This window comes from Rhinoraja longicauda, chromosome 3 (genome assembly GCF_053455715.1).
Source record: "Rhinoraja longicauda isolate Sanriku21f chromosome 3, sRhiLon1.1, whole genome shotgun sequence".
Taxonomy (NCBI): domain Eukaryota; kingdom Metazoa; phylum Chordata; class Chondrichthyes; order Rajiformes; family Arhynchobatidae; genus Rhinoraja; species Rhinoraja longicauda.
In genome coordinates, this window is record NC_135955.1 from 60,356,569 (window position 1) to 60,369,609 (window position 13,041).

Here is a 13,041-nt window from a genome sequence, read left to right on the forward strand (position 1 = left end):
CCCACCGTCTGGCTGTTTGACACTCAGTGGTTCAACATCTAGCTCAGTAGGCGCTCATTCCCCCACTCTCTCCAACACCAGGTACCTGTGTCCCTCTTTCTTCACCATACATGGGCCTCATTTCCCACCCTCCTTTTAAACTCTAGTTCACTTTCCCATGGTCCCCTGAAAAAATAATAATAATCGGTGCCACATTCACACTTACCTGGTTCAGTTTTCTTCACTCCCTACAATTTTAGTTTTAGTTTAATGATACAGCATGGAAACAAGCCTTTCGGCCCAACGGGTCCATGCCAAATTTGATTTTTGCAACACTAATATGCTGATATATAAAGAGCACCATACTGCCACAAAAGCCAAGTATGTTTCAAGCCATTCACGCAATCATGTACTTACTATATACCACATGCTTGGCCATTTAGGGTCATTGAAGTAAGGATACTGGGACGCACCAGCTTTAAAATCTCTCTTTATCCGCTTTTTTACTACCTGCTGCTGTATCCATTCCACCTGCCAACAAAACACATCATAGAAAGGAAAGGTAAGCAATTGTTAAAGTAAAGAGAATGAATTTTGCCATCAGGCAAGATTAATGCTATCGAGGTCAGTGGGACCAATCCCAAGGTTGAGAGTCCAAGACTGTCTGGACTTAAAACCCCAACCCGGGTCAAACCTTTGCATGGAACAACTGCATTATTTAATATTGCTGCTGAAATGAGACAAGTACAGTACAAGATTTAATGGCAACAAGGGGAAAAAAGTGCAAAAACTCCATGAGCAAACCATACAGATTCACTGTGGAGTGAACTTCATCGGTAACTTCCAAGTGAAATTTTCCAAAGTATTAGTGTCTGGAAATATGCCTTAGATAATAGACTTTATAATTGGACTTAAACTCAATTCATTTCAGGAAGTCACAACTTTATGCTTTAACCATAATAAATCAGGCAACTTGTAGCTTCCACATTATTGGAAATATTTTTTTGCAAATAGATGGACGAGTGGCAAAAATAAGCATTTAATTCCAGGTTGTCTTTTTAAATTGCATTGGTAATAAGCAATATTGTTCACCTCAGTAAAAAAATTTAAAACTTAATTATGAACCTTAAGTAATATTGAATGATAGATTTTGAATATGCAGCACAATGTTCTCAGCTCAAATGAATTACTCATTTAAGTTAAATATTCCTATTTTAAAATACAAACCTCTTTTCCAAATGAGGACATTTTAAATGCCTAGTAAAATATTTTGCTTTGGTAGATGCTAACCTCAAAAAATAATGTCTTCAGCCTCAGCCTTCCTAACTTGCCACATGACCACAACATGGCAATTTATCACTTTTGGATTGGTTTGTAAGAAATCCCATGCAAAATACAGTAAACCCTCGTTTTAATGGACATCTTTATAACGGATTTCAGTAAGAGTGGATGGGCCTGCCGATGCCACCTCTAGCTCTCATCACCTCCCCTCCGCTTACAGCCCCGGCTTCCGACACCACCCCCACCTCGCAACAGCAAACCCTTCTTCACCCACCGCATGGCAACTGTTGTTGCAGCTTGTTATAGCCCCTGGGGACAGCGTTTTCTTCAGGTCGCTGCCACTGACAGGGCACGCTTGATAACCATGGGGCTACCTCCCCTCACCAGCTGGCATTTCTTCCTTCGGTTTGTCCGCCCCACTGCATCCTCCTCCCATCACTCAGTCCACTCGGCCTCTCCCCTAACCCTACCCATCCACCGTTGCTTCCTCCTCCTCCTCCTCCTCCTCCTCCACCAGAGTTGCCGACATACTTGGAAGAAGCCAGTGACAGCAGGGGAGGAGGTGGTGGCAGCGGCAGTGGAGTAGGAAACACAAAAGCAAAGGAAGCATTTCTGGACTCCCCCAACATTGGGAACATGTTTCCTGCCTCTAACCTGTCCAACCCCAAATAATTATTTGCATCAAAAAATATCGCTCCACCTCCTTAGTCAATGGTAAGCTTAAGGACTTTATTGGGAAGGACTAAGTTGCCGCTGCACTTGGTTATAGCAGACAATCACTAATAATTGACACTATTAGACAGCCGCCTCTCAAATACCAATTGATTCCTCTCATAATTCTCCCATGGGTGAGCAGATAACAGTAACTCAAGCTTAGGATGGTCTGTATTGGTTTGCATGGCATGAAAGTTTAGAATTGGTAATGCCATGGTAGCAGCTGAGCTTATAATGAATTCAAACCCTTTCACTATGCCCTTAGGCTCAAAACTGGTTTCAAACATTGTAACACCTACTAAAAATAGATGACTTTGGCCAGGCGAGTGCAAGATGATCATGCAGTTTCTAAACTGGAGATTTTTAAGCAAACTGACATTCTGGCACTTTTGCCTTTTAGGACCTTCCAAAGAACAGAGCCAATTAAGTCCTGTCAATTTTAGCAAGACTATGAGAATGGGAATGTCATTTATCACCAACTGTAAGAACTTATCTTAGCCGGAATACTATTGTAAAAACTTCCTCAGCTGGAATGAATAGATCAAGAGCTATTCTCGGTGAGAGAAGATAAAGTAAACCTGTCTCTAAAGACTCATTTAAAGTTGGAACTGGTTCTAGGAGTGGGGCTGAAGTTTGTGTAGTGACTAATAAGACTAGGCATGTTTTGTCGCAAAGCCCAAGTTGAAACAAACTGATAAGAGTCACTTTCTGCGTTAATCTGACTACGGAGAAAGGAAAACTTCGAAAGCCGGTGTAGCATTAAGCTTTAATGGGAAGCTGTTTTTCAGAAGTTGTATAAGAAAACTACGACTGAAAAATGTTGGAAATGTTAGAAACAAAGTGACCTTGTGGAAAGTTTGCTATCAGTTTTGTTTTGAATTCCTTTGAAGATATGATTTTGCATCAATAAGTCTTAAAGGGATATTGACGTACAAGTACACTTGTACGTAAATCTGATGTTCGGCCAACAGGTGCTAAAATCAGAATGGATTCCCAAAGGGAAAATTGTTTTTACTTCAACAGGTGGAGCTTCCAAGTTGTCACGCCTAGGAATGGGTTGCTACCCTGAAAGGACAGCGCGAGATTGAAGAAGAAAACCAGAAAAACTCAAGATATAAACAAGCTACAAAATTGAGCTTCAAATCTCGTTCTTCATCTCGTGCATCTTGGACGCACTCTGCTCGTATGAAGGCTAAGGCAGACCTGGCTGTTCTCGCAGGACAGGCTGCCTTCATGGAAGACAGGCATGAGATTGAGGCACAGGAAAAAGAAATGCAAAAGGAACAGAACAGAAGACAATTGAAAGAGGAAAAAGAACAACTGAGAAGAAAGAAAGAACAGAAGAAACAAGATGAGCAATTGAAAAACAAAGAAGTGTCAATTGAACAGGAGAAGACAATTGGAAATGGAGCTTGATAGGAAGCAAATGGAGTTTAACAGCTGAGAAGATGGAAGGAACGGTTGGAACTAGATGCTGCAATAGCAGCAGCCAAGACAAGACTCGATGTACTTGAGGCTAGGAAATCAAGATACAGCTCGACAGTAGCTGGTGGGATGAACTCTTATTTGAAAAGAGGAACTGTCAAAGGTCCTACCTTTGTTAAGGCAAGAGAAAAGCCGCAAACAGCCAAAAGCAGTTTGGCAACGACTACAGAACCTGTAGAAGCACAGGTGCAAGAAGATCATCCTGAAATACTTCAAATTGAACAAAAGGACAAGGAAAATAAACCAGTACATACAGAACAGAAGGAAAAGCAGAATGAAAAGCCAATTGCGTGTGAAGCTGCTCTTCCATCTCAGACATGTGACCATATTGGGGCCAGTGATGAAACCTCCATCTTCCCCACTGTACCAGTATAAGTAAAGAGCCTGTGTTGCAGACATATGCTTTTTTTGGATCATGGAAGTCCATCTACCTTCTGCTCTGAAGGCTTGATGAGAAGGCTGAACGTTTCAGGACCAAGGATCGAAATTCTTATTGGTACCATGAATCAAGTGAAGCCCGTGGCCAGTTGTCTTATCTCAGGTTTGGAAATATCTAATCTGCATAAAGATGATTTCATTCAACGATCTGATGTGTTTACACATAAGACCAACAATGTTTCTCAGTTAAACATTTGCAGATGAGACCTGAAGCAATGACCTTAATTGAAGAATGTCAAGATTCCTGCAATTGACTATGGCATTGACCTAGTCATCGGGACAAACGCTTCAAAGGTATTGAAACCTCGGGAGCTGGGCAATAGTCGAGCAGAAGGACCATATGCTGTGGAAACCCTACTGGATGGGTTATCTATGGTCTCCTGAGAAGAGACCACGACAGCAGGGATGGGAATGACTGCCCTACCTCTGCTGTCAATCGAATATCCATTGCAAGCCAAAAGGAGCTGCTGGTCAAGCAATACAATCACGACTTCATAGCGGGAAAATCCAGAGTTGACACAATGCTGCAAAAAGAATTACAGCTTCAAATGGACAAATCCATCTTCTGGACCAATAGCACAACGGTGCTTAAGTACATTAACAATGAAACTAAATGCTTTCAAACATTTGTAGCTAACAGAATCTCTTTTGTAAGGGGTGCTACTGACATATCACAATGGAGATATGTTAGCACAAAGGAAAATCCTGCAGGTGAAGCATCAAGAGGACTGACAGCAGACCGCTTAAGTTGGAAGAGAAGACTGAAGAAGATCCTGGCTAATGGGTAGAATATTGGAGACTATACCAGATGAACAAGGTTTTGTGCATACTGTTCGACTTCAGACTAAGAGCAACATCTAGGAAAGACAGATAACGAAGATATGTCTGCCCTTGGAAGCTGATACCCGAGTACAGCAAAGACTGGTGGCTTAAAGACTGAAGAATCACTATAGTAGATTAGATGCCAATATATACTGCATGCTATTTTGATTAAGTGTGAAGTTTTTATGGCTCTTTTTAATGTTTATCAGTAATGGTTTTGTTATATACTTAGAACAATTAGGGGCCGGTGTGTAGGAGGGTGTTTATTAGCTATCTTAGCATATTATTATATTACTTTGTATCCTGCTGTATTATTTTTGGATACCAGGGGGTTGTTGTGAGATTAATACAAGGCTTATGTAAATGGACTGGGAGGGGCCATGGGAGGGGCCAGAATTATGAGTATAATTCACCCAGCACTGATGTAATGCTTCAGTGACACCAGGAGTCTGCTAGACATAGGGTTCTAGCTGGCCATCCAAGCCAGCAGCTACTAAACATAGGGTTTTAGTTGCCAGAGGAGCCAAGCCTACTAAACATAGAGTTTTAGTAAGTCAGTAACAGGAGTGACGGTGAGGTACTAAGTTCTTACCAAACAAACAAGTAAACGACGGGAGATATACTAATCTGTTTTGTATTGCTACTTCAATAAATAACTAAACTGCAACGTCGTGAAGATCTGTTATTTGCGTCAAGAAATATTGCTCCACCTCCTTTGTCAACGGTAAGCTTAAGGACTTTATTGGGAAGGCCTAAGTTGCCACTGCACTCGGTTATAGCAGTCAATCATCAATAATTGACACTATTCGACAGCTGCCTCTCAAATACCAATTGATTCCTCTCATAATTCTCCCATGGGTGAGCAGATGACAGTAACTCAAGCTTATTTATTCACAAAATGCTGGAGTAACTCAGCAGGTCAGGCAGCATCTCAGGAGTTCACAAAATGCTGGAGTAACTCAAGCTCAGGATGGTCTGTATTGGTTTGCATGGCAGTAAAGTTTAGAATTGGTAGTGCCAGGTTAGCAGCTGAGCTTATAATGAATTCAAAACCTTTCGCTATGCCCTTAGGCTCAAAACTGGTTTCAAAAAGACGAGCTGAAACATGGTAACACATACTAAAAATAGATGACTTTGGCCAGACGAGTACAAGATGATCATGCAGTTTCTAAACTGGAGATTTTTAAGCAAACTGACATTCTGGCACTTATGCCTTTAAGGACCTTCCAAAGAACAGCTAATTAAGTCCTGTCAATTTCAGCAGGACTACGAGAACGGGAATGTCATTTAGCACCTCGTACACAGCCATTCACGTAGATCACAACTGGTGCTTAACTCATCCACGTGTAGTCAGTCAGGCAGAAACAGGCAATTCGGTACAACTTGTCCAAGCCAGACACAATGCCCCATCTACTAGTCCCACATCTCTCCTGATGCTTCCTATACATGTACCCGTCTAAAATGTATTTTAAACCTTGTTATAGTACTTGCCTCAATGTCTTCCTCTGGCAGCTTGTTCCATATACCCACCATCTTATTAAACCTTTCCCCTCACACCGTAAACCCATGTCCACTGGATCGTGATTCCACTGCTCTGGGTAAAATACATTGCATTTACCCTACATCTCGGTACCCTAACCCTACATTTCTCCTGTATCTCGGTATTCCTTATTTGTGAATAACAGAAACGTACGGTTCTTTTGTACATATTTTTCATAGGACTTGAAATGGCCATTTCAAAAGGCAGTTGAGAGTCATCCACAGTAGTCATCTGCGATAGTGGATCCACAACCTTTAACGTACTTTGAGTCATTAGTGGACTATGGTTGTCATTAACCACATCAACATTTTATTCCACATTTATTTAATTACTTGAATTTTGAATTCCCTGGCTGCTATGGTGGAATTCAAGTTTCCAAATCAAAATTCTGGGTTTCTAGAGAAAATCTGGTAACTTAACTCATGCTGCTTTATACATGTTTGTTTCAAACTTTAAAAAATTCAACCCAGCTGCTCTTTTTCTCCCACAGATATGCACACGTGTATTTTGGAGATGCAGAAACTGGAAGTGTAAAGACTAAAGGGGTTAGAGTCACAGAGTCGGAGCTTGAAAGTATGGAAACAAGCCCTTCGGCTCAAAATGTTCACACGAATGAAGTGGCATTTGGCCCATAGCCCTCCAAACCCATTATTATCCATATCTGTCCAAATGTCATCTTAAAGTCATAATTGTATCTGCTTCCTTGACTTCCTTTGGCAGCTCATTCCAGATACAGACAACCCTTGTATGAAAAGCTTGCCCCCTCACCTTAAGCCTGTGCCCTCTAGTTTTAGAATCATCTATCTAGAAAAAGACTGCAAGCATTCACTTTATCCATGCCCCTCATGAATTTGTATCCTTGTATAAGGTCACTCCTCAGCCTCCTACACTCCAAAGAAAAAATGTCCCAGCCTCTCCTAATAATTCAAGCCTGCAAGTCTAAACGCAAATTCCTAGTGAATTTCTTCTGCATCTTTTCCAACTTAAAGCAGGTGGTGAATAAGTGTTTTTTAACCTAGTGCTCAAATAGGGTTGCCAACAGTCCCATATTAGCCGGGACATCCCGTATTTTGGGCTAAATTAGTTTGGCACGTACGGGACCGCCCTTGTCCAATATTAGTAGGGTTGCCAGCTTCCTCACTCCCAAATAAGGGACAAAGGGTGACGTCACCGCCCCATGTAAATCTTCCCTATTCAGGCATACAAGTCAATCAAGGCAGGAAATAAAGTAGCCAATTGCACAAAGATCCCATGAATAACAGCAAGATCAAAATTGTTTCGTTGTTATTGCAAGATTAAACATTAACTAGAATACCAGAGATTACTGCTGCTTCTTGAAATAGTGCCCACAATCATTTAATCAAATGGGGTGGGGGAATGTCAGCCTAGATTAGCTGTTCAAATCTTTGAAAAGTGTCTTGAACCTTTGAGCCTCTGGCACAGCGTTAAATCCAAATCAAGTTAAAGCAAATTGATTCCTTTTATTATTTGACAAACTCAATGACTTTTTCCACTGATTATTATTTTGAAGTTTTTGTTCATCAGCAAGATGGCGGCACGGTGGCGCAGCGGTAGAGTTGCTGCCTTACAGCGAATGCAGCGCCGGAGACTCGGGTTCGATCCTGACTACGGGCGCCGTCTGTACGGAGTTTGTACGTTCTCCCCGTGACCTACGTGGGTTTTCTCCGAGATCTTTGGTTTCCTCCCACACTCCAAAGACGTACAGGTTTGTAGGTTAATTGACTGGGTAAATGTAAAAATTGTCCCTAGTCGGTGTAGGATAGTGTTAATGTGCGGGGATCGTTGGGAGGCGTGGACTCGGTGGGCCGAAGGGCCTGTTTCCGCGCTGTATCTCTAAATCTAAATCTAAATCTAAAAAACATCTCCCAACCAGCAAGTGTGTGGCAGCTAAAACATTTAGGCGATCAGACCAAAAGAAAATTGAACACTAGTATCTGGATAGTAGTGCTGGACAGTGCTGCTTCTGTTTGTGTATAGACGGACTGCTGTGGAATTGAGGCAAACACAGAGAGGTGGTCAAAACCATGATAAATATTTGCTCTAGATTCAAGTTACAAAACAGATCAGTTAGTGTTCAACAGTTCAAAACTTTGACAGCAAATTTAATCCTGTCATTTCCCACTTTGAGCAGGTGGGATTTTCCAAAGCAAACAATAACAAAAACGCTGTTCTTGAATAGAAATGCTCTAAATGAGAATTTAATTTCAGTGCCATCAAGCAATTCTCCCAGGTGAACATTTCTGTATCTTTGCAGCAAGTATTGCCAAACTCAACCATGAAGAAAGGAACCATAGCCAAGCAAGCTTTCAATGTACCACCATCTTTCCCTGCAAAAGTGCACCCCAGGCAGAAGTGTCTTGAGTTCTCTGCACGCCATATCTGCAGACGGGATCTCTGTTAATAATATTCAAAACCAAATTCATGACAGGGGATTGCAAGGAATCTTTTGACAACACACCGGATAGCCTAGACTCTTCCTGGACAGAATATTTACCCGCAAACATGTGGCTGACACAAAGGCGCTCAGATGTTTATTTGAAGGAGAGGGACAGAAGAGAGAAGAGCAGGGTGCATATGAAACGGATTCTATGTTGGCATGTGTTAATGGTCCAGCAAACCATATCATTGGCCCGAGAGATCGGGGTTTTTGACAAATGCACAAATGGCTGTCTGAGAATTCCCATACATTAATATAGCTTTAACAAAGATTGAAAAAATATTAGCTGCAGATCAGTATTTGAATAGAATTGGGGAGAATAGAAGCACAAATGCGTATATGTTAACATACTGCTGCACTCCCTTCTCACCCTGCTCCAGAGATATATCTGATCAAAACTGGACACTTTGCCTTGGGAACTTTATGCATTTTTAATTTTGCCTTCATGAATGTATTTATCTGCAAATTTCTGCGGTAAATATTTTAAGCGTTAAATGATTAGGTAGGTAAGGTCCTGCCACATGCTCAGTCACAGCACAGGTTCTTAGCCTTGTTAGAGCAGCCAGCATTGGAGCGTCCAAATTGTGATTAACAGCTCTAAGAGAGGCGCAGTTGTTAATCAGTATAAAGAAATTAAAAAACAAACTTCATAATGGTTAATAGACACAAAAAGCTAGAGTAACTCAGCGGGTCCGACAGCGTCTCTGGAGAAAAGGAATAGGTGACATTTTGGGTTGAGACCCTTCTCCATACTGAGAGTCAGGGGAAAGGGAAACAAGAGATATACACAGTGATGCAGAGAGATTTAGAACAAATGGATGAAAATATGCAAAAAAAGTAACGATGAAAGGAAACAGGCCATTGTTAGCTGTGTGTTAGGTGAGAACGAGTACAGACAATGAGACAAGACAACTTTGAAGCTGATATGACTTGGGTGGGGGAGGGATGGCGAGAGAGGGACTGCAGGGGTTACTTGAAGCCAGGGAAATCAATTCTCATACCACTGGGCTGTAAGCTTCCCAAGCAAAATATGAGATGCTGGTTCCTCCAATTTGCATTTAGCCTCACTCAGATAATGGAGGTGATCTAGGACAGAGCGGTCAGAGTGGGAATGGGAAGGGGAATTAAAGTGTTTGGTAGCCGGACGATCAGGTGGACTGAGCGAAGGCATTTAGCGAAATGATCGCCCAGTCTACATTTGGTCTTGCTGATGTATAAGAGTCCACATCTTGACTAACTGATACAGTAGGTGAGGTTGGATGAGGTGGAAGTGAACCTTTATGGTTCATTTGTGGTTAATTTGTTTCCTACCATTGTCCAGTAACTAACACCACCATCTCAATATCTTTCACATTAGCTTTGTCTCACCATACCAGATACAGCATTAGCTGTACAAATGGTGCCAGGCAACAACCATCTCCAACAATGATCAAAACTCAGACATTTACTACAATTTCCATTGTCATAAAAAAAAGTGTTAAAAATGACAATAGTCAATAAAAAGCCCAATTCACATAAATCTTTCAAGTTGGCAAAACAAATTAATGAAGTCAACACAAAGAAAGCACTTGATCTCCAAAGTGTGAATTATGCATTAGAGAATGTCTGCCAATTGCAGCCACTAGCCTTTTGCAAGAATGCCAAAGGTTAGATAATATTTAACTGAAGGGATGAAGGACTTAAAAGTATCATTTCCAAAGAGGAAATTGTTCAGATTGCTAATCGTGGGGTGGCACAGCTATTACAAACGTTTTCTGTGACATTAGTTTCCAAATGACATTAAAACTAATTCACAGAACTAAACATTTAACAGAAACAAAACAGCCATACATGTTTTTCCTCTCACCATCAGATAAAGTATATTCCCCATAATCATTCCACTCAGCTGACGAATTTTTACTGCAATGCTTGATTGCTTAATAAAAACTGGCGAGATTTGCCAAGCTGAGCAGGTGCAAATATGACTTTTTCTAGTGCTATTTGCTGCAAAAGATAAAGAATTGAAAAACAGATTGCTATTTCCAAACATTTTTCAACCAGATTTATCCCGATTTGACTAATTGGTTATAATTTCTTCAAAGATGCATTTTCCACTGCCCAAGGTTAAACATGATATTTTGGATGGACCTACCTCAGATTATCTTATTTTCCTAAGCCAGGAATGACTTCATCTTAAAGAAAATATTTGATTGCTCTTTGGCACTTTATCTGTTGGATTGACCAGTTTTTATGCACAATCAGAATTCACAGAGAAGAACTCCAAGGATAAAAGGGTCGGAAGAAGGGTCTCGACCCGAAACGTCACCCCTTCCTTCTCTCCAGAGATGCTGTCTGGCCCGCTGAGTTACTCCAGCATTTTGTGTACACCTCCCCAAAGATAAATATATAGAACTTCCAGTGTTCAGCTCTACTGGTCTGTGCCAGTGTTTCTGCTCCACCCATGTCCCCAGCAAAATGTATCCATCTCATCCTGGCGACATCCTCTTTTTCCATTCTCCCTTTTGGACACATCTTGCTTCTTAACATGTAGCAGATGAATACTTGGACAGAAAAGTAGCCGCTGGAAATTCCCTGGAAAATGCAGCAGTTCTACATCATGCTCTTATATAAATTCAATACTCGAGTGCAAATTCAAGAAATCTTAACTCACTAACTAGTTCTCTGTTTGAAATTTGTCAGTGGGATTCTATGTGATAATTTCTTGACAAATCAGAAAATACAATCTTTTAAAAAAAATTGTTGCCTATTTTTTTTAAAAAGGCAATTGATCAATTTGGGTGTCAAATAGGTCTCTGAAGAAGCTAACAATCCGAATCTCCAATCGTACTGACAATGTGGTAGAAGCCAAATAATTCACATTTAATAATATTAGTAGGTAATGCTTGCAATTATAATGGAGGAATTCTGACAAACATCTGAAATAAAATGTATGTCACCATGCGACATGTTGCTGCATGATTCATTGGTGTAATCTGTAAACTGACTTAATATTAATTTTACTGTTTAAATTAGCCATCCTTAAAAAAAGTTAAAAACCTAGATATTGAGGCGTTACCATTTTTAAATAGCATATCAAGTCCATATTACTACTCAAATTCAATGGCACCAAAATATATTACATTCCAATTATTTCCCAACACAATTGGCACAGTGGTAGAGTTGCTGCCTTACAGTCCCAGAGACCTGGATTAAATCCTGACTACAGGTGCTGTCTGTATGGAGTTCGCAGGTTTTTCGCCCTGAGAGTTGTGAACCTGTGGAATTCTCTGCCACAGAGGGCAGTGAAGGCCAAATCACTGGATGGGTTTAAGAGAGAGTTAGATGGAGCTCTAGGGGCTAGTGGAATCAAGGGTTATTGATTGGGGATGATCAGCGATGATCACAATCGAAGGGCCAAATGGCCTCCTCCTGCACCTACTTTCTATGTTTTTATGTTTCTCCGTGCCCTTGTGGGTGACCTCCAGGTGCCCTGGTTTCCTCTTACTCTCCAGACCCAGGTTTGTAGGTTAATTGGCTTTGGTAAAATTGTAAATTGTTCCTAGTGCATAGGATAATGTTAGTGTACGGGGTGATCGCTGGCCAGCGTGGACTTCATGGGCCGAAAGGCCTGTTTCTATGCTGTATCTCTTAAAGTCTAAATCACATTGCTGAACTTCAGCCCAATGTTTAACAGAATAGTGTTCTTAGTGCAGGACAGAGGTCTAAAAAACAGCAGAAACAGCAGTGGCAGGACAGAGTGGAGAGCAGTTGCATCAACATCCACGTGAAACCTAACCTTGTGTAATCAAACACAGCTGTGGATCAGCGCATAAAGAGGACCAAACAATTGTCCTCAAAGTCCTTCAGATGTGTTGGAAGAGATATTGCTGAAGAGCCTCTCATCACATTACATCCAACTGCAATTTAAAAAGCTAATTAACTGAAGCACTACAATTAGTATTATTACACAAACATGAAAACAGGTTTTGGAAACATGTCAAATCAGAAATTTCAAATTTATTTCCTCCAAGAAACCAATAATATAATTTCAATATGAATCTTAAAATATGCTACCTGGCATTTCAGTTTGCATTTGTTAAATCACTGAATTAATGTCTGAAAGGGCACAAGAAAACAAGAGCAGGATAAGGACACTAGTTTCCTCCAGAGTGCCCTGTCATTCAGTTTGATCATGGCTGAAGAAGGGTCTCAACCCGAAACATCACCCATTCCTTCTCTCCAGAGATGCTGCCTGTCCTGCTGAGTTACTCCAGCTTTTGGTGTCTACCTTCCATTTAAACCAGCATCTGCAGTTCTTTCCTACACACTCGTAAGTGATAGGTAC

The 13,041-nt window shown here is 41.0% G+C and overlaps 1 protein-coding gene across 4 annotated transcripts in view; it reads right to left on the bottom strand.

Moving 5' to 3' along the window:
* The window catches only part of pcsk5b (proprotein convertase subtilisin/kexin type 5b), a 254,563-nt gene that overhangs the window by 213,065 nt on the left and 28,457 nt on the right, over positions 1 to 13,041 (bottom strand). For all 4 annotated transcript variants that reach the window (XM_078396247.1, XM_078396244.1, XM_078396243.1 and 1 more), the window contains exon 3: positions 397 to 510. In XM_078396247.1, coding sequence (XP_078252373.1) covers positions 397 to 510 — 114 coding nt within the window. The remainder of the gene's footprint in view (positions 1 to 396; positions 511 to 13,041) is intronic.